The following is a 26,587-nucleotide window of genomic DNA, read 5'->3' as shown; positions in this document are numbered from 1 at the left end:
TCCCTCCCTCCTTTCCTCCCTCTCTCTCTCTCCCTCCCTCCCTCTCTCTCTCTCCCTCCCTCTGTCTCCTTCCCTCTCTCTCTCTCTCCCTCTCACTCCCTCCCTCCATCTCCATCTCTCTTTCTCTCTCAATTCTAATTGCTCTGACCAACTTCCTTCCTCTCAGCTCTGCTCTACACTTCCTGCTTCACCCCTTCCTGTTCCACCCATTCAGCAAGCTCCTCCCACTTCAGACTCATGTGACTCAGGCCTCCATGTGACTTAATCAGGTCACATGGGTCTATTAATGGATGGGAAAGATCTTCCCATTAAGCAACTGCCATGAAGCAAAAATACACAAACAGTATACCCCCCCCAAATCCCCTGCCTACCACTTAGTGGTAATAGTAAAAGACCTGGAATTGCCCAAGAAATAAGCAGCAGAAAGCAGAATAAAAACAAGATGCCTGGAGCAGGTATCTTGGTACCCACTATAGGAAAGGGCAGGTACTCACTATAGATAGGTATAGAGGTCACCTGTGCACAGAAGCATTCTATGTGTTCTGTAGAGAGTTCCCACGTTGTGAACAAAGAGAAAGCAGAAAAGGCAGAAAAATCAAAATTTTCCAACAGATACCAAATACAATGACAGTCCAGGTTGCAAAAGGATGTACTGTAGGTACCTTTAGATAGATACAAATCCAGGTCATGATGCACTAAACATATGAATTAGTTTAGATAAAGGAAAAATTAATTTTAAATACAACCTTTTGAGGACTTACTTGTGGGTGAAGATAAAAAGAGGGGAAAAACTATGGTAATGTATGGTCACATTACAGTTCTATAACCTAAGGGTTATATAGGTCTTAGAAAGCTGCTTCAATTTTATTTTTCCCCAGGGAAATGCATAATGGCATGTCCTTCCCTTTGTGCCTAAATCGAGTGCTCTGCACACAGTAGGTGCTGAATGAATGCTTGTTGGCTTGCTGATTGAGGAGCTAGGCAGTAGCTAAGAACAGATGACCCAGGTCTGACCCCCGACGATAGAATTCACAGATGCAAAAGTAACAACCATAGTTCCAGCATAAATCCTCATTTCCCTGAGTTTATAACCTTATCCTAATAATTCACTTAAGACCTAACCTTGGTACAAAGGAACAGTTGTGCTCTGCCATATCAATAAAATGTGGCTCGTGTAAGTAGGGCAAAGCTAAAGGATTTACTACATCGACAGCACGTATTAGAGAAATAGCCCGAGTGATTTCCTTGCATCATCTAGTTTCAGTGTCACTCCTTCAGTGTTTCATTATTCATTCATTATATAGCAATTTATTTAGGGCTTTGAAACATCTTTTAATGGGTAGAAATTCATTCAGAATTTCAGAAGAGGAATGTTTCCCACTTTTAATCTACAGTGGCTCAAGTGTAAAGACCCTCTTGTTTTCTTAAGATGGTCCCGCTCCTCAAGCCAGGGGAATAAAAATCAATCTATAATTAGAACCACTTCAAAAGCAAGGATTGGAGTGTTTCTTCCTGCCCTGCTAAGCCAGTCAGTGATGGACTCATGGTATTCCCTCACAGTTGGTGAAACAACATGATAATCTGATTTGTAGCAGGGAGTAGGGTGGGAGGGGGTAGTATGCCATTATAAGACACTAGCCACGTGACCCTGGGCAAGCCACCTAACCCTATTTGCCTCAGTTTCCTCATATGTAAAATGAGCTGTAGAAGAATGGTAAACCACTAGTATCTTCGCTGAAAAAAACCCAAATGAGGTGATGAAGAGTTGGACACAATGGAAAAAAGACTGAAATACTATTTTAAATAATAGCAACACATGCATTATAAAGAATTACTGAATTTATACCACATATATTTACACTTCTAACAGCTTCAATTAAAAAGGCTCTTATTTATCACACATAGGGCAAATTCAGTACTTCTCATAGGGGTTTCATTTTAATATCAAAACTTTTAGTTATGGGGTAGTTATTTATGATATACATGTTAATAGAGCCTTATAAAATTGATGGAATTTTGAAACAGGACAGCATTTTTTTAATTTCACCTACTTATGTAATGTTTGTGTAGCTGAGGATACAGTTTTAAGCCAGCTCTTTGAATGATTTCTCATGATCAGATTGTCTCGTCATACTTCCTTCCTTTGTCAATGGTTCTTTCCCATGATTACCACACTCATTGTTCTGATATGTGGGACATAAATCAACCCATCATCCATATTAATGTGAATTTTCCTTTGTATGTAGCAACACTTTATTTCAGCTGCTACATTAGATTTTTTTGGCATAAAGTTGTTTCCCCATTTATGAAATGAAAGAGTTTGAATGGATCATGTCTTTAGTACCTTCTTTCTACCTCTAAATTCTCTAATATCTAACTGAAAGGTCCAGCTATGTGACATGAGTATTTTGTGAATCATCACTGTAGGTTATAGCCTTAAATGGCTTTGGAAATGAAAGGTTGTGATAGGTCAACTGGGGCATAAAACAAGGAATGAAAAAGGAGAAAGCTAATTTATATGCCTTGCACTTCTAAGGTGAAAGGGAATATTTGGTGTCAGAATATTCACAGTGCAAACAGCAGTCCCAACTGGGAAGTAGATTTAGCTTGTGAAGTAAAGTAAATGAAGGTGAAGGAAAACTTCACCTGCTGATTAAGTCTCTGATAATGTATGATGATTAACTCTATTCTACCCTCACTGTACAATGAAAGATATGGAGTCAGGTATGACTTAGATTTCCATGCACTCTTGCTCAGAAACTTTGCTAACTGTGTGACTGTGGTCAGGTCATTTGTCCTCTCTTGAACCTCATTTCCTTCACCTGGTAAAATGGAAAATGCTTTATAAAACCTTAAAACAAGATGCAAATGCCAATTGCTATCATTGACCAGTTACCAGGAGGATGAGGATGAAGGTAGAAGCTGTATCACAGCCCAGATTTGGGAGAGCTCAACTTCTAGTGTGCCAAGTAAAAGAAATAAGGCCTATTTTTGGAGGAAAGAAAAGAACTTTAATAATCGAACTCTACGTTACCCTTCTCCCTTTCTTACCTTCTTCTATTATTTTTTCTGCCTTTCTGGCTCAATTTCCCCAGCCTTCTTAGCTAAAAAAAAGGCTTAAAGCACCTTGAACTTGTAGAAAATCTCAAAGCTATGTATTGCTTCCTCTTTTCACTTCTGCCATGTGAACCTGCAAAGATGTTGGGCCCCGTTGCTGTAGCTGTCACACCATTGGAACCCCTCCCACACCTTTCAGTGGTGCCTGTTAGTGTTTCCCATTCACTCTCTGTCCCATGTTCTTGGCTGCGAATGAAGCACCTGTTAAGGAGGGGAATGGCAGTAGCACAGCTGGCAGTGGTGGCAGAATATAACACTGCCGGCCTAGTGGGTGAGAATCAATGGATCAGAACCAGCTCTCTCTTATTACCAGCCCATTGTTTTGGTCTCGCCACCCTCCCGTCCCAGGAAAAAAAAAATAGAAAGCTTCAATAATAACACAGGAAAGTACAGCTAGCATGCATTTTTTTCTGTATCACAATACATGTATCTTTCTTTTTTAGATAAAATTTTGATGTCTTTTTTTTTACATTGCCTCAATTTCCCCCGCATCTTTCCTCCAACCCCTACTAGAGAGCCATCCCTTATAAACTAAGAATATTTTAAAGAAGAAAAAACAAACTAGGAAGAGGTTTTAAAAACACTTGATCAATATATTTTGAATGGTATAATGTGAATATATAGACCTATGTGTGTGTGTGTGTGTATATATATATGTGGATATACACACATATGTGTGACACCTATATGTATATATACATTTGCATGCATGTATAGTGATGAAAATTGTAACCCATCCATAGCTTCCTATTCTGTGTGACACTTTTTCCATGTCCTTCTGAAAGTTTACTTTAGAATATCCACTCAGCATGTGTGATGCCTTGCTCACTTTCTTGTAACACCAAGTGGGTGCCAGTGGAGAGTTCTGTCTATCCGCCCATCATTCCTTAATCTAGCTGCATGATTAGACTGTGTTTTCTCTCTTGTCATGTAATCTTCAATGACTTGATTTATTTCTACTCTTCTTTGGGGTTCCTTGTTTCTAATATGTTTGACAAGACCTGGAACACCACTATCTCCCTAGAATTGAAGATGAATGTCATATTGGGTGGGGGAAAGAAGCCATGATGGGTATGGGCAAGCTTTGCACCACTGCCCAGATAATCTTCTTAATGTACTCTTCTGAGTATATCACTCCTGCAGAATTAGTAGGAAATCTCTGGATCGTAGCACTTAAAAGCCTGTGTAATGTGGTTCCAACTTACCTTTCCAGACGTATTCCATACTCTTTCACATGATGATGGCAATGTTGTCACTGATGATGATGATGATAATAATAATAAAACATTCATGTAGCACTTGTAAAGTGTGCCTAAATATTACTCCACATTTCAGGTCAATGGCATGGTTCTTTATCCTCCAGGTCTCTTGCCTATCTCCATTTCTTTACTCAGGCTATTATCCATTCTTGGGATGGAATCTCTCCACTCCTTCTGTCTGTTGAAATTTCACCCTTACTTCAGGGACGAATTGAGGTGCCACTGCCTCAGCAAGGTCTGCCATGACCACCATTCCAGTACTGAAAGTGATCTCTCCCTCTACATACATTTCTCATTGTCCTTTGCATAACAGTGTTTGTACTCATTTGACTCTCCGTTCTCTCACAGTGACCGATGTACATCGTTTTCCCCTAGATTGGATTGTAAACTCTATGATAACAAGGTCTCTATAAAAGCTCACCTTTTATTCCCAGCACCCGGTATGGTACTTTGCACATAGTATGTGTTTAATAAATATTTATTAGATTGAAATGATCACTTGGCAAGAAGTCATGAGGGTCTGGTTCTAATATTGGTTTAGCCACTAACAAAATTGGACAAAAGCAGCATGAAGAATTCTAGACCTAGCTGGGTGATCTTGGGCAAATCACTTAACCTCCGTGGATTAATGTCATTAGTTTTATTACTCCAAGGTCAAAGTCAAGAGCAATGTCAACATTGAATGAAGCTCATTAATTGCAAAACATAGATTAATTCTTTTTCAGAATTTAACTAAACAGTTAACTAGTATCATACTATACTGATTTATTAAAGAATTATTATACAGTCTTCTGGGGCATGGAGAAGAGAAAAGAAATCTCAATCCAGGGTACTTAGTTTTCAGTCCTCATTAGAATTTCAGTATAAATTAGTCATGCCCCTGGACAAACATTTACAAAAAAGCCTTGATCCCATGGGAGTCTTTAAAGTTCAGGCTATGTGTAAAGTATTTTCTAAACCTTAAATGCTCTGTAAAATATGAGCCATCATCATCATGATTATTTCTGTAATTTCATAGACATCTTGATTTGGTTCCAGTGTAGAAAGGGAATATAGAGATCACCAATTGTAGCTCGGTGGTATGATGGTTAGAGCACTAGGCCTAGAGTCCAAACCCAGCCTCAGACACTCAGCAACCATGTGACTCAGAGCAAGTCACTTAACTTCAGTCTGCCTCAATTTCCTCATAAAATACAGGTAATAATAACACCTCCTACTTCCCTAGGTTGTTGAGGATAAAATAAGATTTGCAAAGTGCTTCCCAAACCTTAAAGTGCTGTAGATGCCAGCTTTTATTTTTCTTATTGTCATCTTGCTTCACTCCTCTTCATAGATGAAGAAAGTAAAGAGCACTCACAGAACATAATTTTCCTTAACTGACACATTTACTTAGCTGAAGATCCAGAACGTAAATGTAAGTCTTCTGATTTCTTGTCCAGTCATTTTTTTTCCATTATAAAAGCAAAATTGCCAATGTGGCCAAAGAGAGGATAACCTAAATTGTTCTCCTTGGGTGACATTTGGCTGGAAATAATATACTTGGTTACCATCATCTCTATGCACCATTGACCTGAGTTATACAGTTTTTCTTCTGTGGTTTAGATATTATTGGCTGATTCATGTAGATGAGCTTCTGTTACAGTGACTAATGCCCCAAGTTTCTAAACAGTGAGGGCATGTGATGAGTCTTCTATTCTTTGGCTGCTGGTGTCAGCATTTTAGGTAGCATGTATGTGACTTCTTTCTCTACCGAAGCCTGTCATGAGTTTTCGTCTGTTAAATTTGCCAGGAATGTAGCCATTTCAGCAGCATTTCATTGAAATGCTTCTAATAATTACTGGTGTATCCTTACTTATTATGGGAGAACTTCTCAGTTGATAATTCACCTTGTCATTGTGAATACTTCTGTCAAAGGAATAAGATTAATTAGTTTAATATTCATTGCTGTCCACTACTAAATGAATTTTTTGTCACTGCCAGAAATATAAGTCTCAGGCACTCAGAGAATACAGGAACCACTATAATTCCATGAATCTGTAATAACTACTAACCCAGGTATCATTAGGTATCCAGAATGTCAAACTGAACCTAGTTCACTATTACTTTATAAGATGGACAAAGCCATGTGATAAATTCTTATATTATTTCCCATGGACTTGGTCTACCCCCATGCCCAACATATATTAATGGCTGAGTATTTTCCTTGAAACGCTCTAGCATACTCTTGCCAGACTTTGAAACTTCTGTCTACTTAGATTCTCAGGGAATTGAATTAAACTTGTTTTATCAAGCCAACAACAATAACAAAATAAGGAATGCTAGAATTATTGCTATGATATTTAATTTAAATATTTTAGAAACTTATAGTTCTTTGTAAAATGAAAATGGAGTGAATCTATGATTTTATTCCTAGTGAGGAAGTTCCCTCTCCCAATGCAGATGGGCACCTTTTCTGTTACTTAAAGTCAGTTTTGATATGCCATATATTTGCAACATATGATGTATATTTATATGCATAATATATGCATTATGTGTACATATACATAAACAAAATGAGATATTTGCAAAGCACTTTGCAAATCTTAAAGTGCTAAAAAAAAGTGCTAACTAGTACTATTCTGAAGGCAGTTAGGTGGTGTAGTGGATAGAACCCTCGTCCAGGAGTCAAAAGAATCAAAGTTCAAATAGGGCTTCAGATACTTCCTAGCTGTATGACCCTGGACAAGTCACCTAACCGAGTTTACCTTACTTCCTCATCTGTAAAATGATCTGGAGAAGGAAATGGCAAACCAGTCCAATATCTTTGCCAAGAAAACCCCAAATGGGGCCAGGGGGAGTCAGACACAACTGAAAGGACACAACAACAACAAAAATTATTCTAGTTGCCTGGAGGTACCGAGAGGTTAAGAGTCTTTCCAGGGTCATACCAGCAGCATGTGTCAGAGGAAGGTGTTGAGCCCAGATCTTTCTTACACCAAGACTGCTTCTCTATCACTCTGTTGGCTTTCTATATGTTTCATATAAACAGCATGCAGAAACTTATGTGTAGAGGTAGATGAGCATTCTGCATGAATAAACATTCACTAACTCCAAAACAAGGACTCTGCAAATCTTTAGAATTTCTCCTTAAGTCCAACACCAAGAACAAACAAAATCAAAAGCCTAGCATGAAAATCTCCTTCTTAATCTTCTTAGCAGTATTTTTCTCATTGACATGGGCATCAGGTTGCTGTTAACTTCTAGAGATGAAATCCATATCCAGCATGCAAGTTGGCTTTTAAGAGACCATATACATGCTGCAAGTGATCTTACCTGACTTTGGGATTTGTCAGCTTATGATCATTTAGGTGGGGGTGGTGGCTGTGGTGGTTGCTGTTGTTGTTTTAGCACACCAAATTATTGTTATAAATTTAATCCAGTCAATCAACATTTACTAAACACCAACTCGGTTCCAGACACCATGCTGGGTACGCAATTCATTTTAATGACAGTATTCCAAATTTAATACAGAGTATTATTAGTCTTGTCTAATGTTTGTAGTGAGTTCTGATAAATGTGCCTTGGACTGCGCTTACGCTTAATTATTTTGTTCTTATCTATTTGTTTTTAGCCATTCAGTTCAGAACTAAAAATTGTATTTTTGTGGTAGTGGTCATTATGTTATGCGATTCAAATACAGAGATCAAAAGTATCCCAGCCCCACTCCTACTACTTACTCTCAAGAGTTTTGCTATCTAATGGAGGAGGAAGTTGGTGATTCAAGGAAGTAGATAAATGTGATACAAGGCAGAAAGAGCAGAAGAACAAATTGACTAAAAAATCTAAAATGAGACAGAATATTTTTATCTGGGGGTGGAGGTAAGGGATGGTGCACAGGGAAGGCTTCAAGGAGGAGGTAACGTTGGAGTTGAATTTTGAAAGAAGAGAAGGGTTTCAGCAAATAAAGATAAGAAGTGAATGCATTCTAGGCATGATGGCCTGCATGGATACATAGTCAGGAGAGTACAGGGTGAGGTCAGGTAACAGTTTATTTGCTCCATGGCACTTAGAAAGTTGAATGCATGAAGAGGAATAGTGGGAAATTCAGCTGCAGGGCTAGGCTGCAGCCAGATTACTGATATGCTATTATAATATAATGAATAGGAGTCAAACATTAGAAATCATATAATATCCTTAATTTTACAGATAGGGAAACTGAGGCCCTGAAATGTTAAAAAAAAAAAAAGAAAAACAACTTGATTACTGTCTCTTCATTGGTTTTTCCATTGTTGTTTTTGTTCAGTTGTGTCTGACTCTTCATGACCCTTTTGGGGGTTTTCTTGGCAGAAATACTAGAGTAGTTTGCTATTTTCTTCTCCAGTTCATTTTATAGAACAGGAACTGAGGTAAACACAAGGTTAAGTGACTTACCCAATGTCACACAATTAATAAGAGTGTGAGGCCAGATTTGAACTCCAGAAAAATGAGCCTTTCTGATTCCAAGCCCAATGCTCTCTACATTGCACCATTTAGCTACTGCTCATTGGCTTTACTTATCTGGGGGTAAACAGTGTACTGTATCTAAGAGGTAATTCTTATCCCACGACATAACTCAACTGAGATCTTTGTAGTTACACAGACAGTAAAATTCTTGGGTATCTAGTGACTGACTTTATTTTTACATGCTAGTTCGTAGAAAGACATTGAGCCCTTTCTCTACTCCTAGAAAACTGGTGGTAATTCTTACCTTCTTTGTAGGGGCTACCAATCATTTTTTTAAAAATTAAAATGGTCTTAAGTGTGAGAGCTATCATATGCATAAAAGCAATATATCATGTAAATAACTTGGTGACAACTTGCAGAAGTTTTCTCCTTGAAATCTGTGAGGAGTTGTTTTTCTCTCCTCTTGCTTATACTTTGATTGGATTCAGTTCAGTATGTTATAGTGGGAAGCCTGCCACTAATTGGAGTTAGGTAACCAGGGCTCGAACCCCAGCCTCTGCTACTTAATACCTGTCTGACCTTGAGCAAAATCACTTAAAACTTTCTGGACCTTTGTATTCTTACCTATGAAAGGAGATTTCTAGAATCCCTTTCAGCTCCAAGTCTGTGACCCTGTATTATGTCGGTGTTGTGTTTGTCCTTCATTTTCGAAGAGGACCATGACATCAGGGAAATGATGAAATGACTGGCAGTAGACTTTGATTTGAGTGAAGGAGAGCTGTGTAAGGTCACCAGCCTCACTTTCTCCTCCAGAGCTATCTGGATCCAGTGAACAGATATTCATTGGGATGACTGGAGATGACCCAGAATGCAGTGGGACACCCTGGCCATTTTAGGTTCAGGACTTTTCATGCACTCACTTAGAGTGAAGTAATGCCCATTCACTGAGTAGGCCTCTTTAAGAAGTGAGTCATGGGGATGGCCCCTTTAATTAGAAAAAAAATCAAACTGAGAGGGGAAGACCCTCAGGGCTGCTGTTCCAAAGAGAAACAGTTACCATTGACATTCACTCTAAGACAGGAGAGCTCAAAATATAGCCATTAAGTGGAGATTGGGCAGGAACCTATTTTGGTGCAATCCAAGAGCCTCAGGGTGAACTGGGTTTAAGGTTTTAAATTTACCTTCCTTTGGAAAGGAGGAGAGGGAGAGGACGAGCTGAGTTACCTAACTACCTGGGTCCCCATTCAGGAAGCTCGGTCTACTCACAGGTTGTGTTTGTCCTTCATTTTCGAAGAAGACCACGGCATCAGAAAAATGATGACATGACTTGCAGTTGACTTTGATTTGAGTAAGGGAGGGCTGTGCAAGCAGCCTCACTTTCTCCTCCAGAGCCATCTGAATCCAATGACCAGTACTAATAAACTAGACATGAGGATCTTTGAAAGGCATATGTTGACTTAGAAAATCATATATTATCATTACCTATATTTCGTTATATTTTAAACTTTTATTTATTTAATTTATTCCCAAATACATTTTAGATGGTTCAGCAGCACTAAGAATATGGCTGACAGCCCATGAACCATATTTTTTACATCTCTGCTGAATAGTGCAAGAAAAACTATCCTAAGATGAACAGTTGAATTCTTTATTTGACATTTACCTAATGCTGAGAGACTACTCGTACCCATTCCATATGCCATTCAAATGATGCAGAAAAGGCTTTTGAAGGCAGTTGTTTAACAATTTAATTTTTTAATGGAAATGAATAACTTTTAAACCATATCTATTTCATGGTAATTTATGTTGGAATTATTACCTATAATAATCAAATGGTGAAATGTTTCTTGATTGCCATTCTAAAATTGAAAGAAATCGGAACAACCTGCCTCATTATTGCATTCTCTAGCTTTTCAGTAAGGTTGATGTAAGTTGTTTAAGGTCTGTGTTTATGCAGACTTTCTTTCTGAAAACGCCAAGAAGCCTATATTAAAAAGTCTCCTTGCCCCATTTTAGAGACATGGAAACTGAGGTTAATTGAACCAATATGACTTCTTCATGGTTGTACAGCTTATAAGTGTTAGACCTAGAATTCAGTGTCAGATTATCTGGCTCCAAGATCATGTAAGGTTTCAATTTGATTATCTGGAATGGCAGAGCACAATCACGTAATGTTCCTCTTTTGCTAGCTTTAATGGTTACCCCCATTGTTTCATATAATTCATTTTCTCCTTTGCATAATTTCTTTCTCACCTCAATTGTCTTGTCTACCCCATTTTGTAGAACCATAAACCACCTTTTTTGTATATGGAAGGGGAAAATGCTACTTTCTCTTCCCCTTGCTGTTTACTATCTGTGTGACTATGGGCAATTTTTTTAACCTCCCATAAGATCAACCTTTCTTGTAGTTTATGGCAGCACAAAGAAAAGGACTTTGGTGTCTTGCTTCCCATTATACTCTGGTGCTGGAGGAACATACAGACATCTGTATGCCCACTTACTCTCTTCCTTTGCAGACAGATCTTCTTGACCCATGTGGTGCTTGCATGTGAAATCCATAGGGTACAAGACTCCCTACCACTTCCTAGGAATGAAATGCTAATACATTGGTGTGGTCCTTGGAGCCTGTAGGTCAAAATGCCTAAAAAGAGAATATGGCTTGACAAATTTAGTGAAATCTACGTTGTTCCTCACTAGTTGAGAACTAATAACTCTAGTTAGCGATATGTAGGAAAAATGATGTTTCAGTGGTTGGAGCTGGAAGGAACCTTCAAAACCATCCAGTTTAATACCCTCATTTCATAGAGGACAAATCCCAGAGAAGGGCCACAAATTTCACAGATAATTAAGGACCTGAGGCAAGATTCCCCCAATTCCAAACCCACTGCTTTTTTCAAATGGATCTCTTACAAGAGATAATTTTAATATTATAATTTGAGTAAGATCATTTTCAAGAAGTCTTTTACATTACTGGATTTTATAGGAAAACTGAAATAATATCCTTGATAGTTGGATTGCTATTGAGAATAATTGTGCCATATTCTGAAACTGACTTACCTCAAGCTAATTGCCTGTTTAATTTTGAAGAGGATCATCACTCAGAGGTTGGTGATGATTTTTTTTAGATCTGCCTTGGCAGCTTCATCCTCACCAATGAAATTACAGGTCTCTGAAGTATTGAACTTTTGATGATTACATCATAAAGGGCAGAATCAAAAGCTTTGCTAACATCAAAACAGGAATTGTTTGTTACTTCCCCCTGATCTACTGGTCTTTCTCTTCAAGAAAACTAGACTGGCTTGATAGAACTCATTCTGCAGAATGTCATGTTGGTTATCATGCCATAACCTGTTTGCTTCAAAGGGGTCTTAAAAGTAGACCTTTCAAGAGGCATTCAAATTGAAGGTGAATGACCATTTTCTCAGGAAAAATGCAGGAGAGATTCCTATTAAGGTCAAGGTTAGAACAGATGACTTTGAAGGGCCCTTCCATTTCTCAGATTCTATTCCTCATCTGTCTGGTAAGAATGTTGAATTGGATTCATTCCTTCAGACTTCTATACATTGCAGTATTTTTTTTTCTAGAATGTGAAAGTGGTTAACACCAAAATAAAACTGCTCAAACTGAATTGTCATGTTAGACAGCAGAGTGAAAAGAGAATGGGGTTTAGAATTAGAAGACCCACATTCAGTTCCTCGCTAGCTCAGTTTCTTACCGCTGGTGCAGCATTGGGGAAATCCTCCTTTCTGAATGCCAGGTTTCCTTGTCTATAAAAGGAAAGTATTGGAGTAGATGATTTTGAGAGGACTTTCTAGTTCTTGGAGGCATGGGCTTAGGTAATATAGCTTCTCTGGGGGAAAATAACTCAAATGTTAGAATGTATGTTTTGATTTTCATAACCCGCATGATGGAATTATGTTGTGCTACAGTTCCAGGGAAACCCCGGCTGGTGATTAGTCACACTCAGATGAACACTGCACTCATCCAGTGGCATCCTCCTGTTGACACATTTGGCCCCCTTCAGGGCTATCGTCTAAAATTTGGCCGAAAGGACATGGAGCTGCTCACGACCCTTGAATTCTCAGAGAAAGAAGACCACTTTACTGCTATGGATATCCATAAAGGAGCATCTTACATCTTTAGGCTTTCCGCTAAAAACAAAGTGGGCTTCGGGGAGGAGATGGTCAAGGAGATTTCTGTTCCTGAAGAAGTACCCAATGGATTCCCCCAGAACCTCCACTCAGAAGGCACCACCTCTACATCAGTCCAGTTATCCTGGCAGCCACCCGTCTTAGCAGAGAGAAATGGCGTTATCACCAAATACACCCTTCTATACAGGGATATCAACATCCCCCACCACCCGGTGGAGCAGCTCATTGTTCCCGCTGACACCACTATGACACTTACTGGCCTAAAACCAGATACCACATATGATGTAAAAGTACGTGCTCACACAAGCAAAGGGCCCGGTCCGTATAGTCCGAGTGTCCAGTTCAGGACACTGCCTGTGGATCAAGGTAGGATTTGTCTGCTTATGGCCTCCTCCTTGAAAGGAATGTCGGTCTTGGGATATCAGTGTTTTGAAGCTGTAAATAAAACTGATCGGCCCATTCATATCAATAGGTTCAACAAGAACACAAGGTAACGTATGTAAATCTTAATATGTTTCGGATGCTGTAGATTTCAGTTATTCCATGCCAAGCAAGTCTGGCTGACAGCCGCACATTATCTTCAGGTAAGGAAAGCACAACATAGTTAAATGAATTGGTGTGAAAGGAACTACCTTTGTAAGAATGGGGTATTAAAGTGAATGCCTTAAGAAGGTAGGACACCGACACTTCTCACATGGATCAAGTAGGAAGCGAGTAGTTTGCTCTCTTCGGTTAGTGGTGGAAAAGGGATAGGTAGTGAGTTTTTAGAAATAGTTTGAATACATTGTTTTTCCTTTTCCAGCAGTGTTTGCAAAAAATTTTCATGTCAAAGCAGTAATGAAGACGTCAGTATTGCTGTCTTGGGAGATTCCAGAGAATTATAATTCTGCTATGCCTTTCAAAGTAAGTTGTTTTCTCATTTGTAAACCATCATAGATGAAATTGGGGGTGATAGATCATCCAGTTCAGTGATTTGCTGAGCGCGGGGGATCTTTTGCTCCTGCTGTATTTAAGTGACATGGGAACCAGTGGTACTGAACATGGTCTTGGTGTTTGCCTTTTGTCATTATGGACTTACACCGGAGATGTAAGTTTAGGAGGGCAGCATTCCAAATCAGAAGGACATGCATTACATAGAGGGCGAGATATAAACTCAGCAGTTACTTATTACTTCGGGCTATTAGGTTCTAACCACAACAGGGAGTGAAAAACAAATTAATCTTCAGGGACGAACTTTCCTAACCTAAATCAGAACCTTTGACCCTTTCTTCAGAGAAATATTTTTCCTTGCCTTCTACCTATCTGTAATGTATTTAGCTTGGGATAGAGAAGTTGAATTCACTATTTTGCCAGATTTTCCTCTATATTTCTTCAATTTCTTCTTGACTCCCACTGGTAAAGTTTAGCAAAAAGAACTGTTGTGTGACACAGGGTCTAGGAACCCCAATGGTCTCTTGAAGCTCTCACTGTCTATGCTTCTGTAATTTTTAACATCACAAGATTTTGAGCTAAAAAGGGCCCTAGAAAGCATCTACTATACACCTCTTGCATTACAGATTGGTAAATTGAAGCCTAGAAAATCTAAGTGACATATCTCTAGACAGGGAGAAAATGATGGAGCCCAGATTCAAATTCATATCTGCTTTTCACTATACCCTAGGGAGTTTTTTTTAAGTCTTTAAGATGAAAAAGAATGGAAACTTTTAGAAAAATCTTAGTGTGGATAATACATTGAAAATCTCAAGTACATGTCTATTCCATTAACAACTTAACAAAAAAATCTCCATATTCACTCTATCATATGTTTCTGTCTTTAGGGAAAAAAGTTATACAGAAAGAGAAAGAACCTTAAAAAAGATAATGGACCCCATATTGTTCTGAATTCTACAGAGCTTAGAATGCTCTTACAATCCTGTAGGGTTGATTTATATTATCACCAATTCCATTCAGCAAACTCCTGCTTTATGGAAGCACTTTGCTAGTTTTAAGAGGAGATTCGAAGTTGAGATAAAATATATTTTTGGCCTTTATGAAATTTATTCCCGTAGATAGACAAGAACATATCATTATAGAGAGCCCACTTTGTGTCTCTGTTAATCAAACATTGTTGAATGGATGTTTCTGTTTAGATCCTTTATGATGATGGGAAAATGGTAGTTGAAGTAGATGGCCGGGCCACACAGAAACTAATTGTCAACCTAAAGCCTGAGAAATCCTATTCATTTGTCCTGACAAATCGAGGGAATAGTGCTGGTGGTCTTCAGCATAGGGTGACAGCAAAGACAGCTCCAGATGTCCTGCGTACCAAGCCTGCCTTCATTGGGAAAACCAACTTGGATGGGATGATAACTGTGCAACTGCCAGAAGTACCAGCAAATGAGAACATAAAGTAAGTTTGTTAAAGGAATAGGGTCAAATGGGAAGAGGGGGAAAGGAGGAGAACGGGAAGCAGTATTAGAGAGAAATGAGAGCCTCACAATTGACAAGAGGATTGCCTATTGACAGAAGGCGTCTTGAAATCAATATGTAATAATAATGAGGTATCATAGTAAGAGGAAAATAATGGAATTTTTATTCTTATTGTCATTTCCACATGTATTTAGGCCAAATCTTACAGCCCAGATAAATCTGTGAGCCCCCATGGAAAGCCAGTTTCCTTAAACAAAAAGAAATGGTGATTTTGACAGTTACTGAATCACATACAGAATGTAGGAATATATTTGATTTGTTCATTTTAGACCCAGTACAAGAAAACTCTTACTGAGAAATTTTTTAAAATTGTATATAAGGTAAAATCTTTGATAAATTTAAATCCAGGCTTACCAGTTGTATTGAATTGTAGATCTTTATGTGTGTGTGTGTGTGTGTGTTTTCCAGTTGTTTTTTTTTCAGTTGTGCCTTATTCTTTGTAACCCTCCCCCTCCCCCTTTGTTTTTCTTCACAAAGATACTGGAGTGGTTTCCATTTCTGTCTTCCACTCATTTTATAGATAAGGAAACTGAGGCAAACAAGATTAAGTGACTTACCCAGTGTCACGCAGCTAGTAAGTGTCTGAGGCCAGATTTGAACTCAGAAAGACAAGTCCTCCAGATTACAAACCTATCCACTGTGCCATCGTACTACCCTTAAAAAAATGGATTCACCAAAATATTAAACTATTGATAATTTTGTTATGGCCAACAATTTTTATTATCTCCTTGCCTTTTCTGGCACTTGAAAACTTCAACATGACACCAATTTTTTTTACTGCATTTAAACATAAAGGGCACATTATGATGAATAGTAAAAATGGGGGCCAATCCAGGACCAAATTGCAGTCAGAGCCTTCCTGCCAGAGCCTGAAGTGAACCTTTGGTCTCTGTCACACCGCAGTAAGACTGATTAGAAGCAGACTCCAGGGAGGAAGCACATAAGTATTACATTAAATATGCTCAAGAACACAATTTGACTTTTCTGAAGTGGAGCATTTTTCATTGTAGTTTTTGCTTAGTTCTATTCCTCTCCCTGAATATTGGAAAACAGGGAAGACACCTTCTCCCCCCTCCTCAAAAGATGACTTTGATAGGTAGCATGCATAGAAAAAAAGGGGGAAAACCTCAATAATTCATTTGATTAAACTGAAGAAGAATCATCTAATATGCAAGAGATCCATGGCTTGAGGAAGGTTTACAGAGTGGAAGGAAAGACCATTCCAATTTCCTGGTGGGCTTAAATTTCATTCTGCTCCTTCTGAATGGGTGAATGAATAAATCCATAATTCCTCTTTTGTTCACTTGTTCCCTATTTGCTTTTATTTTTCACCTTTTCTTCAGTTTGTTGTTGGTTCTTGTTTGTTTTGTGTGGAACTGGAGAGAGGGGAGGGAAGGAGCAGCAAAAAAGAATATTAGGGAAAGAGAGGAAAGAAAATGACCTGCTCTTCCCTTCTTCTCTGTCTCTAGCCTTAAAATAGCTATGGCAGAAGACAGGATAAGAGGGAAAGGAAAGCACTCTTTTTTCGAACCGTGTTGACCAGCTCCAGAAACTATTACCACCTTGCCTAGGGAAGGGACAGAGTATATAAAAGAAGACTAGAAAAGGATCAGAGGAGGAAACAATATTAGAACTAAAGGATAAGAAAGAAGAGACCTGCCTATGTCTGATGACCTTAGCTAATTTGTTAGGGGATGATGACTGGAAGCAGCTTACATCAAAAGACTTAACATCTGTAAAGGACTTTGCAAACCGTAAAGTAGTTTCTACCTCTTGGCTATTCTTATCACTGCAGGTAACCTTTCCTTTGACACTGATAGGAGGCGAAAATGACAGGAAACCTTTCCCATATTTAGGAAGGGTAACATCTTCCCTCCTTCATTATTCAGTATCTGATCATGGAAAGAAAGCAGATATTTCATTGGAGATATATAGAACTATTCACACTTTCAGCAAAACTAGTGCTAAAGTTATGGCCCTGAGCCAGCTCTTATTTAGGTGAGAGCTTTCTGGCAGCCTGCCTGTAATTTTTGTGTGAGAAAAATGCAGTTTGGGTGATTGAAAGCTGCTTTGTCTACCTGCACAAATGTCTCTTCTCTTACTTCCAAACTCATAGATAAAACCCATGCCAGGTCCAATGGGTGGTCTTGGACACCCCATAAAAGATTTTCTTTCCAAATATATGAGTGTAGGGCTTGTTCTGACCCTGAATCTCCCCTTCCCTAAACTCCCTTAAACCCCCTCTAATTAGTGTGCTGTTCATGCTTATCACCAGGGGAACAAGAAAAGATTACCTTGGGCAGCATTAATATTGGAATCAGTGCAGGAAGGGCAAGAAGGCCCTGTTGCTCCCAAAAGATGCCAGTTTTTTCTCATTTGGTTCATAGTACTATTTTAATGAGTGGTTCTATGGCTAAAACACTGACTTTCCCCACTGTCTTCACAGATTATATGTTTGTTATAGCAAACGCTCACTCTGGTGATGCTAAAGCAGGCATTCGTCCAGCCCAGAGCATTCCAAGTAATAGTTTGATGGCCTTGGAGCACAGGCATTGTTCAGAGGCACATAATGGGGGCAGGGCTTGGGGAAGGTTAAGATGCAAATTATGTGAGCTTGTAAGACAGTGAGAAATGGGCACTATATTTGCAGAAGAAACTCTGCTAGATACCATGTAAAAGAAACATAATCCATAAATGACCCATTTTTCATTCAGGGAGAACATAGCTAAAAGGCAGGAAGCAGTACTTTGGAGAAATGGCACATTCGCCATTATCTTAGTTTTCCGGCTTTCTTCTTTTTTGCTTATGAGAACTGGAATGCTTAGAAGTATAACATGATAGAATTGGTTCTTGTGGACTCCTGTGGGAAGTTTGGTAAAAATTAATTTGCTCATTTGCCTAATGTTTGTTAGTAAAAATACTGCACATTTAGGACAACATTTAATAATTTTCAAATAATAGGATAGATAGCATTTAACAATTTCCAGTAGTAGGACACCATTTGCCAATTTTCAAAATATTTTCCCATGCATTGTGTCATTTGGCGTGTACATTTGATCCTGTGAGATTAGCAGGGAAGTTACTCTTAGCGGCATTTCACAGCAGAGGAAACTCGGGCTTTCAGTGATGTAATGACTTGTCAAAGTCACATGGCTAGTGAGCATCTGGGAGTCGGACACATGTCTTCAGACTCCTTGTCCCCGTGCTACATTATTTTTCATACACTAGTGTGCAAAACACTGCAGGAGGAACTTTGGTGAACTAAAAAAAAAAATCTGTGAGTCCCCAGGTGCTTATAATCTCACAATGGCTAAGACTTCAATGCATACAGTTATGATATAGAGCAGTGTATATTAAGTACCATAAAAATAAAAAAAAATCAAATATTAAGTACCTGCCCGACCCTAGACTAGTTCCTATCAATACAAAGATAGGAATTAAACAGTGTAAATAAGATTTCAAGGAGTTTACATTGTACTATGGAAGCCCACAGGTACATTTATAATTTTATGCAAAATACCTACAAGGGAATTGGATTGGGAGAGGAAAGGAGGCCCTAATAACTAGAGGAAATAGGGAAGACCAGCCAAGCTATGAAGGAAAGTAGGAATGCTAAGAAGAGGGGTGGAGGAGGGAGTGTATTCTAGACATGGTGGAAGGGAGGTCATCCTATGCAAAGGCAGAAAAATCGAATATGTATTGTCCAGTGTGAGAACCAGCAAGGATGCCAGTTTGTCTGGGCGATAAAGGATGGGAAGGTAAGTAAAGCATAGTAATGACAGATTGTGAGCTCCTTGATAGTAGGGACTGTGTCTTTTACCTCTTTTTTTTTGGAGGGGGGAAGGCAAGGCAATTGGGTTTAAGTGACTTGCCCAAGATCACACGTCTTGTAAGTGTATCAAGTGTCTGAGTCTAGATTTAAACTCAGGTCCTCCTGACTCCAGGGCTGGTGCTCTACTCACTATACCACCTAACTGCCCCCCCTTTTGTATCCCTAAAACTTAGCACAGTGCCTGGCAAATAGTAGATGTTTAATAAATGTTTATTAGCTGACTGACTAAAAATAGAATCTTGTTCTGAAGGACATTAAGTGCTAGACAGAGGAGTTTGTTTTTTATCTTGGAGGTGACTGGATGATACTAGGATTTATTAAGCAGGGATTGCCATGGTCAGATCTGTACTTTAGAAGCATCTATTTGGCATCCGTGTGAATGATAGAATAGAGATGGGAGAGACTTAAGGGAGGAAGGCTTTATCCCTTGTTAGCTCTTGCAATTGTCCAAGCAAGGTGTGATGAGGGCTTAAACCAAGTGGTTGGCTATACGAGTAGAGAGTAAGGAACAGATGTGAGGGATATTATGGAGATATAATCTACAAGATTTGGCATCTCACTGTATATGTGAAGTGAAGCAGAATAAGGCGTTGAAAATGACAATGTGGTTTTAAAATTGGGTGATTACCAGGATAATAATGGTGTCCTCAATAGAAATAGGGAATTTTGGAAGAGATGTGGGTTTGGAGGAGATGATAATGAATTCTGTTTTAAATGTGTTTTGTTCATGATAACTATGGGACGTCCAGTTTGATACACTTAACAGGCAATTGGTGATGGAAGACTGGAGCTCAAGAGAGAGGCTGTGGCTAGATTTATAAATCTGGAAATCATCTGGCTAGAGATGACAAATCACAGGGGCTGATGAAAGCAGAAGTTGAGAGCAGGGAGAGATCATTGGGCAATGAGAGAAAGCTTGATGGAAGATGTTATTTTTCCCTAGTTCTTGACGAATAAATAGGATTTTGATAAGTCAAAAGGCGAAAGAAGAAGATGGATGTGCCAGGATATGTGGTGGGGGTGGGGAGGAGCAAAAAGTCTTAATTATTCACTGAAAATCAGTCATTTCACTTCATGACCTGAAAACCGGTAATATCCTATAGAAAAATTCATGAAAACCCTTAACTATGCTTTTCATTTGACTCTATTTCCATCTCCACCTTCACTGTATAAGTCTGTATTGTTGAGGATTCTTTCCTAGTAAGCAGCTGAGGTTGATTTATTGTGCACCGATAATATCAGCTCAGGACAAAATAACAGAACAAAGACCACTGCCCCCATGACTTGTGATCCAAGTAACAGATTATAAAGTGTTTAGATTATTTGGGTTAAATGGAGAAATAGAAAGTTTCTGTGAACTTCACACATGAAGGTGCATCCAATAGGGAAAGGTTTTACATGGGTCGTTCATTAGATTAAGATCGTTTATTGACTTAAGTATTCACTGTGAAATATAGGTAGGGGCAATATAGTTCATCATGAAATGCAGATAAACATTAGTCACTCAGTTATTAACTCATTTTGTGGATCCTGCCTGATTTTGGAGTGCAGATAGTGGGAGGACTAGAGACTTATTTTCCTCTATTGGAGATCATCTCATTCCACCCCTAAACTCATTCAACTGAATAGTGATGATGCTTTGGTCCAGATACAGATTAGAACTGCCTATCTGAATTGGAGCAGTCATTCTTACTCGTGAAGAAGGAAGCAGGCGTTGGAATAGAATTTAGACAATACGTACGTGTACCCTCTTCAAAGGGTAAGAGCTATTAAGAGGATAGGAGCAATTTAGTTAGGACCACAGTATCAGAAACTTAGAGGTGGAAGGGATGTTCAGAGCCATCTAAGCCAATTCTTTCGTTGTACGAGTGAGGGAATTGAGGCTCCTGGAGGTCAGGTGACAATGCCCAGTGTCATGTGAGAGGTAGGATTTGTGCCTAGTAACCCCTACTGTAAAGATAGTTGTTCGTACAAATCACATCTACAAGGCAGGGAAATGAATGTTCAGCTCTTTCTAACCTTATAAAAAATTAAGAATTGGTAGGTTGAGGCAGAGACACATGCAGGAATTTTCAATTCTGTGCAGTAGCAGATAAATTTAATGCCATGTTGCTTTCAGTGTTAAAGGACTGCTTTGAAACGATCATTGTTTTGACTGCCGTTGATGAATGCGTTGGAGATTAATCAAGGGACAACAATATAGATATACTGCCATACTGCTGATTAATTGCAATAGGAGGGGGGTAGTTCCATTCCTTTTCCAGCCACAAGTAAAAGGAATAGTTAGGCATTGCTGCAGAAGAATAGATTAAAGAGGGGAAGAGAGAGAGAGAGGGAGCAAAGAAACATAGTACAGAAAAAGCTGGGGATGCAGAGAAGGCTGTAGAAAAAGTGGTCACTCGAAGCTTGAGTCCCTCAGGTTAATGTAATATTTGGGTTTCCTGGCTCAGTACGATAGGAGCTCATTGGTGATCCCATCCCTTGTCTGTTAAACCCTTAACTATCCTCTCTTACCCCTGCCAACACAAATTATAGCTAGTTCCTTCAAGAAGCCTTCCCTGGTGACCCCAGTTGCTAACAGCTTACTCCTTCAGACCTCACATAGAATTTCACATTGTACCTCTCTGATATATTTATCATGTAAATTTGTGTATTATCATGACTTGTTTGTTATCATATAACATTACTTAGCCTATGTGATCCATGAAGGCAGGAACCTTACCTTTACTAAAATTATTATATCCTCTAATATCTAATATAGCTTCGAGTATGTAGTAGGTGCATAATAAATAGTTTTTGACAGGTGCCTGATAAGTACTACTTGACTGACTGTTTGGCTAACTGATTGAACAGTTTATTGTGTCATTACTTTGGGCACAAGGAAAAAGCTCCTCCTTTTATCTATACAATTATTGCCTCCACGGACAGAAATGATGGTCCCTCTATACTTTAGTATGAGTTGCTTGGCTGAAAACATTCATCACTCATTATCTAGCATTCCAGTGATTAGGGTGAAAATAAAAGTAATTCCCACCTTGTTTGGACCCATCAGATTTTGTGCCCTGTTGGTACTGATTTTTATGTGATTCCATAGCATTGTATATGGCTTGTGGGGCGCCTGAAAACGTGTTAGCACAGGCCCATTTTCTTTGATACTGACAAAAAAAGGAGGTGATCTTCTGAGAAGTGTTTATCAAGTGTATTTACAGCTTTGTTACTCATGCTCATTTACAGTTTCTCCCTCATGCTTCCCCATGCTTAGTTAATATACATATTTTAGCACATTAAAATCTCATAATTCCCAGTTATATTCTGTGTGAAAATTAACTGACATGGAAGAAGGAATCATACACAACCTCTACCATTCTGTAAGTATCATGATCCCTAGTTTCGTTAGTGTGGCCTTATCACCTGAGGTTTGTTATTCCCTGATACAGATCCCAGCCCCTCTGTATCTTAATAGAGGGTCTTTGTGAGTTGCTGTGGATAAAATATTTCATCTCCTGATGGCTTATCTGGTAATGAGCCTCTCAGAATATAGTTAGGCTGATCTTGTGACCAGATACAAAGTCCACCTCTGGCCCCATACTTGAAGCCTTCCTGGCTGAAAGAAGACCCACCAGAGCATGTGGTCTATTTTCAGAGCATGTGAGTCACCACAGTCAATTATACTTCATAATGGAATATCAGAGTAGAATTTAGTAGAAATTGCCCTTCCTTAACAAATGAACACTTTACAGGAGAGATTAAAAAAAGTGGTTCCATATTATAGAAATCCCACCTGTTTAAATATAATTTTAGTTATGCTTATAAGGCCAGTGTACAATTGTAGTATGCTTATTCTCCTTTGTAAAAATGCCATGTATCAAATGGGGAAGGTGTGATATGATGAACAGAATGTTTAACCCTGGAAATTGGAAGACCTCCTTCTATCCAAGGAAACAGAGAGACCTGGGTTGGGTTGCTTCTGAAACATCCCAGTTGTGTGACTATGAAGAGTTATTTAACCTCTAAATGCCTTGGGTGATTCTCCAATAAAATGTGCTACAGAGGGACTGAGTTGGTAATCTGTATTGTGGAGTTGCCTTCTGGAGATATTACAATATTTCATCATCAAAGTTGCAATGAAATGCCTATGTCTTCTGTTTGAAAAAGTGAAAAAAATAAGCAATTGCTTACGAATACTTGGAGAGGAGGATGTGCCTTCCATTTAATTTGCCTTTAATCTCAGTCATTGTAGAAAAGATAGTTTTAAGTCAATATACACACTTCACTACTTGAATTTATTTTAACCATTTTATCTGTAACTATTTCTTTTTAGGGGTTACTACATAGTAATTGTGCCTTTGAAGAAGTCACGTGGAAAATTTATCAAGCCATGGGAAAGTCCAGATGAAATGGAATTAGATGAGGTGAATGTCTCTTTTGTTTATTTCATTACATTGGCTTTTTAATTAATTAAATAGTGATGACACCATAATGGTCTCTAGGCCATTTGCTACCTTTGCCTGTCTTTCTAGTATGGATTATCATGACATCTGTTTACCTTATGGGGTAATCCTTAGGGGACCAGCACAAAGATACCATTACTTAAATTAGAAGATATTTAGTTGCAATAAAGTGTACAAATGGTCTCATTACTGTTGGCTTTAATATTTTCGCCTTTGCCCATTGTAAACCAAGTTGCAAAGATAAGGGAGGTGACGTGAGCTGTCTTAAAGGTTTAATCATCATTGATATGAACTCCAGTAATGGTCTACTTCATTAATGAGGTGTTGGTCCAAGCTATAACAAATGCTAAATTGCAATTTGCACCATAGTTTAACATTTGACTTACCTTGTGGCTTTTTTGTGTGATGCATATAATTCTACTGATTAGGAAATTATTTTTCAATCTCTTTCGTGTTTAAATCCATAAATTCGAATTAGGTTTGAAGGGGGGAAATTTATAGGGTTATAGCTAGTCTGTGTATCCCTTTTATGCAACAATGCCATACCCACAGTAGGTATTTAATAAATATTTATTAGTCATTCAATAAATGAATTGACCAGTATCACAAGTAGTAAATTCAATACAATAAATATAATAAATACAATACATAGATTAATTATGGTCTTGCTTTCCTGCAGCTTGCTTGCAAAGAATTGCATGGGTGTATTTCATTTTATATGATTAGCTGCTCCAAAAGAAAAAGAAAAGAAAAAAGAAAAAAACAACTACGTGCAAATTATATTTTTGTAAATTGGATTTATAGGCTCCCTAGCTGAATGGGCTTTTATAAATCATTAAGTCTAATCTCCTTATTTTATGGGTGAAGAAACTTAGGTAAAGAGAATCAAAATGACTTGCCCCAAAGCACACATATAGTAGCTGAGGTACATTTGTAAATGTAGCAAAGGGTATTGCTATTTAAATAGATATTATTGTGAATCTTTTTGAAAAGAATATTTTAAAGGGCTTTTATTAAAGTGATTTTTTTTCTTTTAAATAGATTTACATAAGCAAGGTACTCATTGTAAATTATTTCATACATCATATATATATACATATATACACATGTGTGTGTATTACATATGTGTATCTGTATTTACTTTAGTTTGGTTTGTTTTTTTGCTTCTCCATAAGTCTAATTAATTAAGAATAAGAACTTGCTATAACGTATTTTCAGAGAAGTAATGTTTACCACAGGCAATGTAGTAGAGTGAAATAGATACTAAACTTGGATTCAGAAAACAACAGTACCTGAGTTTGAATCCTGTCCCTGCCACTTGTTTCTTCTGTGAGTATGGGCAAGCCACATTATCTCATGGCCTCAGTTTCCAAATGTATAAATTGGGATACTTGGATTAAACAATCTACTATGTTTCTTTTTTTGAAGTCTTATAAGTCTCAGAAACATCCTTCAGTCTCCATTAACATTTCATCTTTATTAGTCACAGTGATTTCCTCCATTGCCTAGCTTGTTCCATCTGACCTAAGCTTTATTCAGAAAACATTTATCAGGTACCTACTATGTTCCAAGCACTGTGCTAGACACTGGAGATTTGATTAATAGACAGTCCCTGCCCTCAAGGAGCTTACAGTCTAATGGGGGGGAGACAACATACAAAAGGAGTCAGGAAAGCAGATGGCGGTAAAGGGCAAAGACAGGGAGTATTCAGTAGCAAGGCACATCTTGTTCCATGGAGTTGAAACCAGGCACAGCAACAGTTGGAGAGTGGAATGAACTAGAGAATCTAGTTTCTGCCTTCTATAAAGAAAGGCATTGGGAGGAGTTTAGTGTTCCTCCCTCCGGCCATCTAATTTGAGAGGACCAGAGACTGAGGCACATGGTATCTCAAGTCAAGACTTGAGTTACTACCATGGTGATGAGATTAAGGCTGATAAGCTTAACCTCTTCTGTGTAGTTGAAACCAGGCAGAGCAGAGGATGCAAATTAAAGTGAATTTTAGGAAAAGAATGGGGGAGACTAAAAGTTACCCCTAAGTGTTTGAGCTGTTACTTGTCGCTATTCAGTCATTTCAGTTGTGTTTGACTCTCCATTACCCCCATCTGGGGTTTTCTTGGCAAAGATACTGGAGTCATTTGTCATTTTCTTCTCCAGTTCAGTTTAGAGATGAGGAAACTGAGGCGAACAGGATTAAGTGACTTGCCCAGGGTAACCCAGTAAATGTCTGAGACCAGATTTGAATTCAGGAAGATGAGTCTTCCTGACTCCAGGGCTGGCACTCTATCCACTACCCCACCTAATTGCCCCTGTGTTATCATTAAATCGGTAGTTGAGGGTTTATCAAATATCCTAGGCATCACTTCCCTAACATTGTCAAATAATCTAGATACTTTTTAAATTGCTTTTTCTCCTCATGTTCAGAAAACAGAGAGAAGGAAATCATTATCTGTTATACTAGAAGAAGAATAATCCATCATCAGAAGATGCAAAAGGATTAGTTGGTCTCTCTTAAGTAACGCAAAGCAAGACATGATTTTTCTTGCAGCTGACTAATCAATTAAAGACTGAAATATTCTTCTTATTTTAATCAGTTCTCACATAATTTTAAACGATATCTCCATTCCATTTTGATTAGAATTAGATTTTTAAAATGGTATGACCTACTCTCTTCATTCTTTTACTTGAAAAATAAACTGACAAAAATGTTTTTCGTAACACTGTGACATATAGTCCAACATTGCATCAGATGCATTTAAGCATTAAGATCTATTTTTTAAAGTCATTTGGTAGTAAGTAATGAAAGCTGACTTAGTATTACAGACCAATTTTAACCTCTAGAATCCCCATCATAATGCAGTAGGGTTAATAGATTAAAGTGTAAGGCTC

At 38.3% G+C, this 26,587-nt stretch overlaps 1 protein-coding gene across 8 annotated transcripts in view; it reads left to right on the top strand.

Moving 5' to 3' along the window:
• Nucleotides 1-26,587, top strand: part of PTPRD (protein tyrosine phosphatase receptor type D) — a 220,386-nt gene that overhangs the window by 31,810 nt on the left and 161,989 nt on the right. For all 8 annotated transcript variants that reach the window (XM_036737982.1, XM_036737977.1, XM_036737980.1 and 5 more), the window contains 4 exons: nt 12,728-13,315; nt 13,755-13,852; nt 15,079-15,338; nt 23,572-23,662. In XM_036737982.1, coding sequence (XP_036593877.1) covers nt 12,728-13,315; nt 13,755-13,852; nt 15,079-15,338; nt 23,572-23,662 — 1,037 coding nt within the window. The remainder of the gene's footprint in view (nt 1-12,727; nt 13,316-13,754; nt 13,853-15,078; nt 15,339-23,571; nt 23,663-26,587) is intronic.

The sequence above is a fragment of the Trichosurus vulpecula genome, chromosome 9, assembly GCF_011100635.1.
Source record: "Trichosurus vulpecula isolate mTriVul1 chromosome 9, mTriVul1.pri, whole genome shotgun sequence".
In the NCBI taxonomy this organism is placed as follows: Eukaryota; Metazoa; Chordata; class Mammalia; order Diprotodontia; family Phalangeridae; genus Trichosurus; species Trichosurus vulpecula.
Note: the sequence above shows the minus strand (reverse complement) of the source record. Positions and strands in the feature narration are given on the sequence as shown.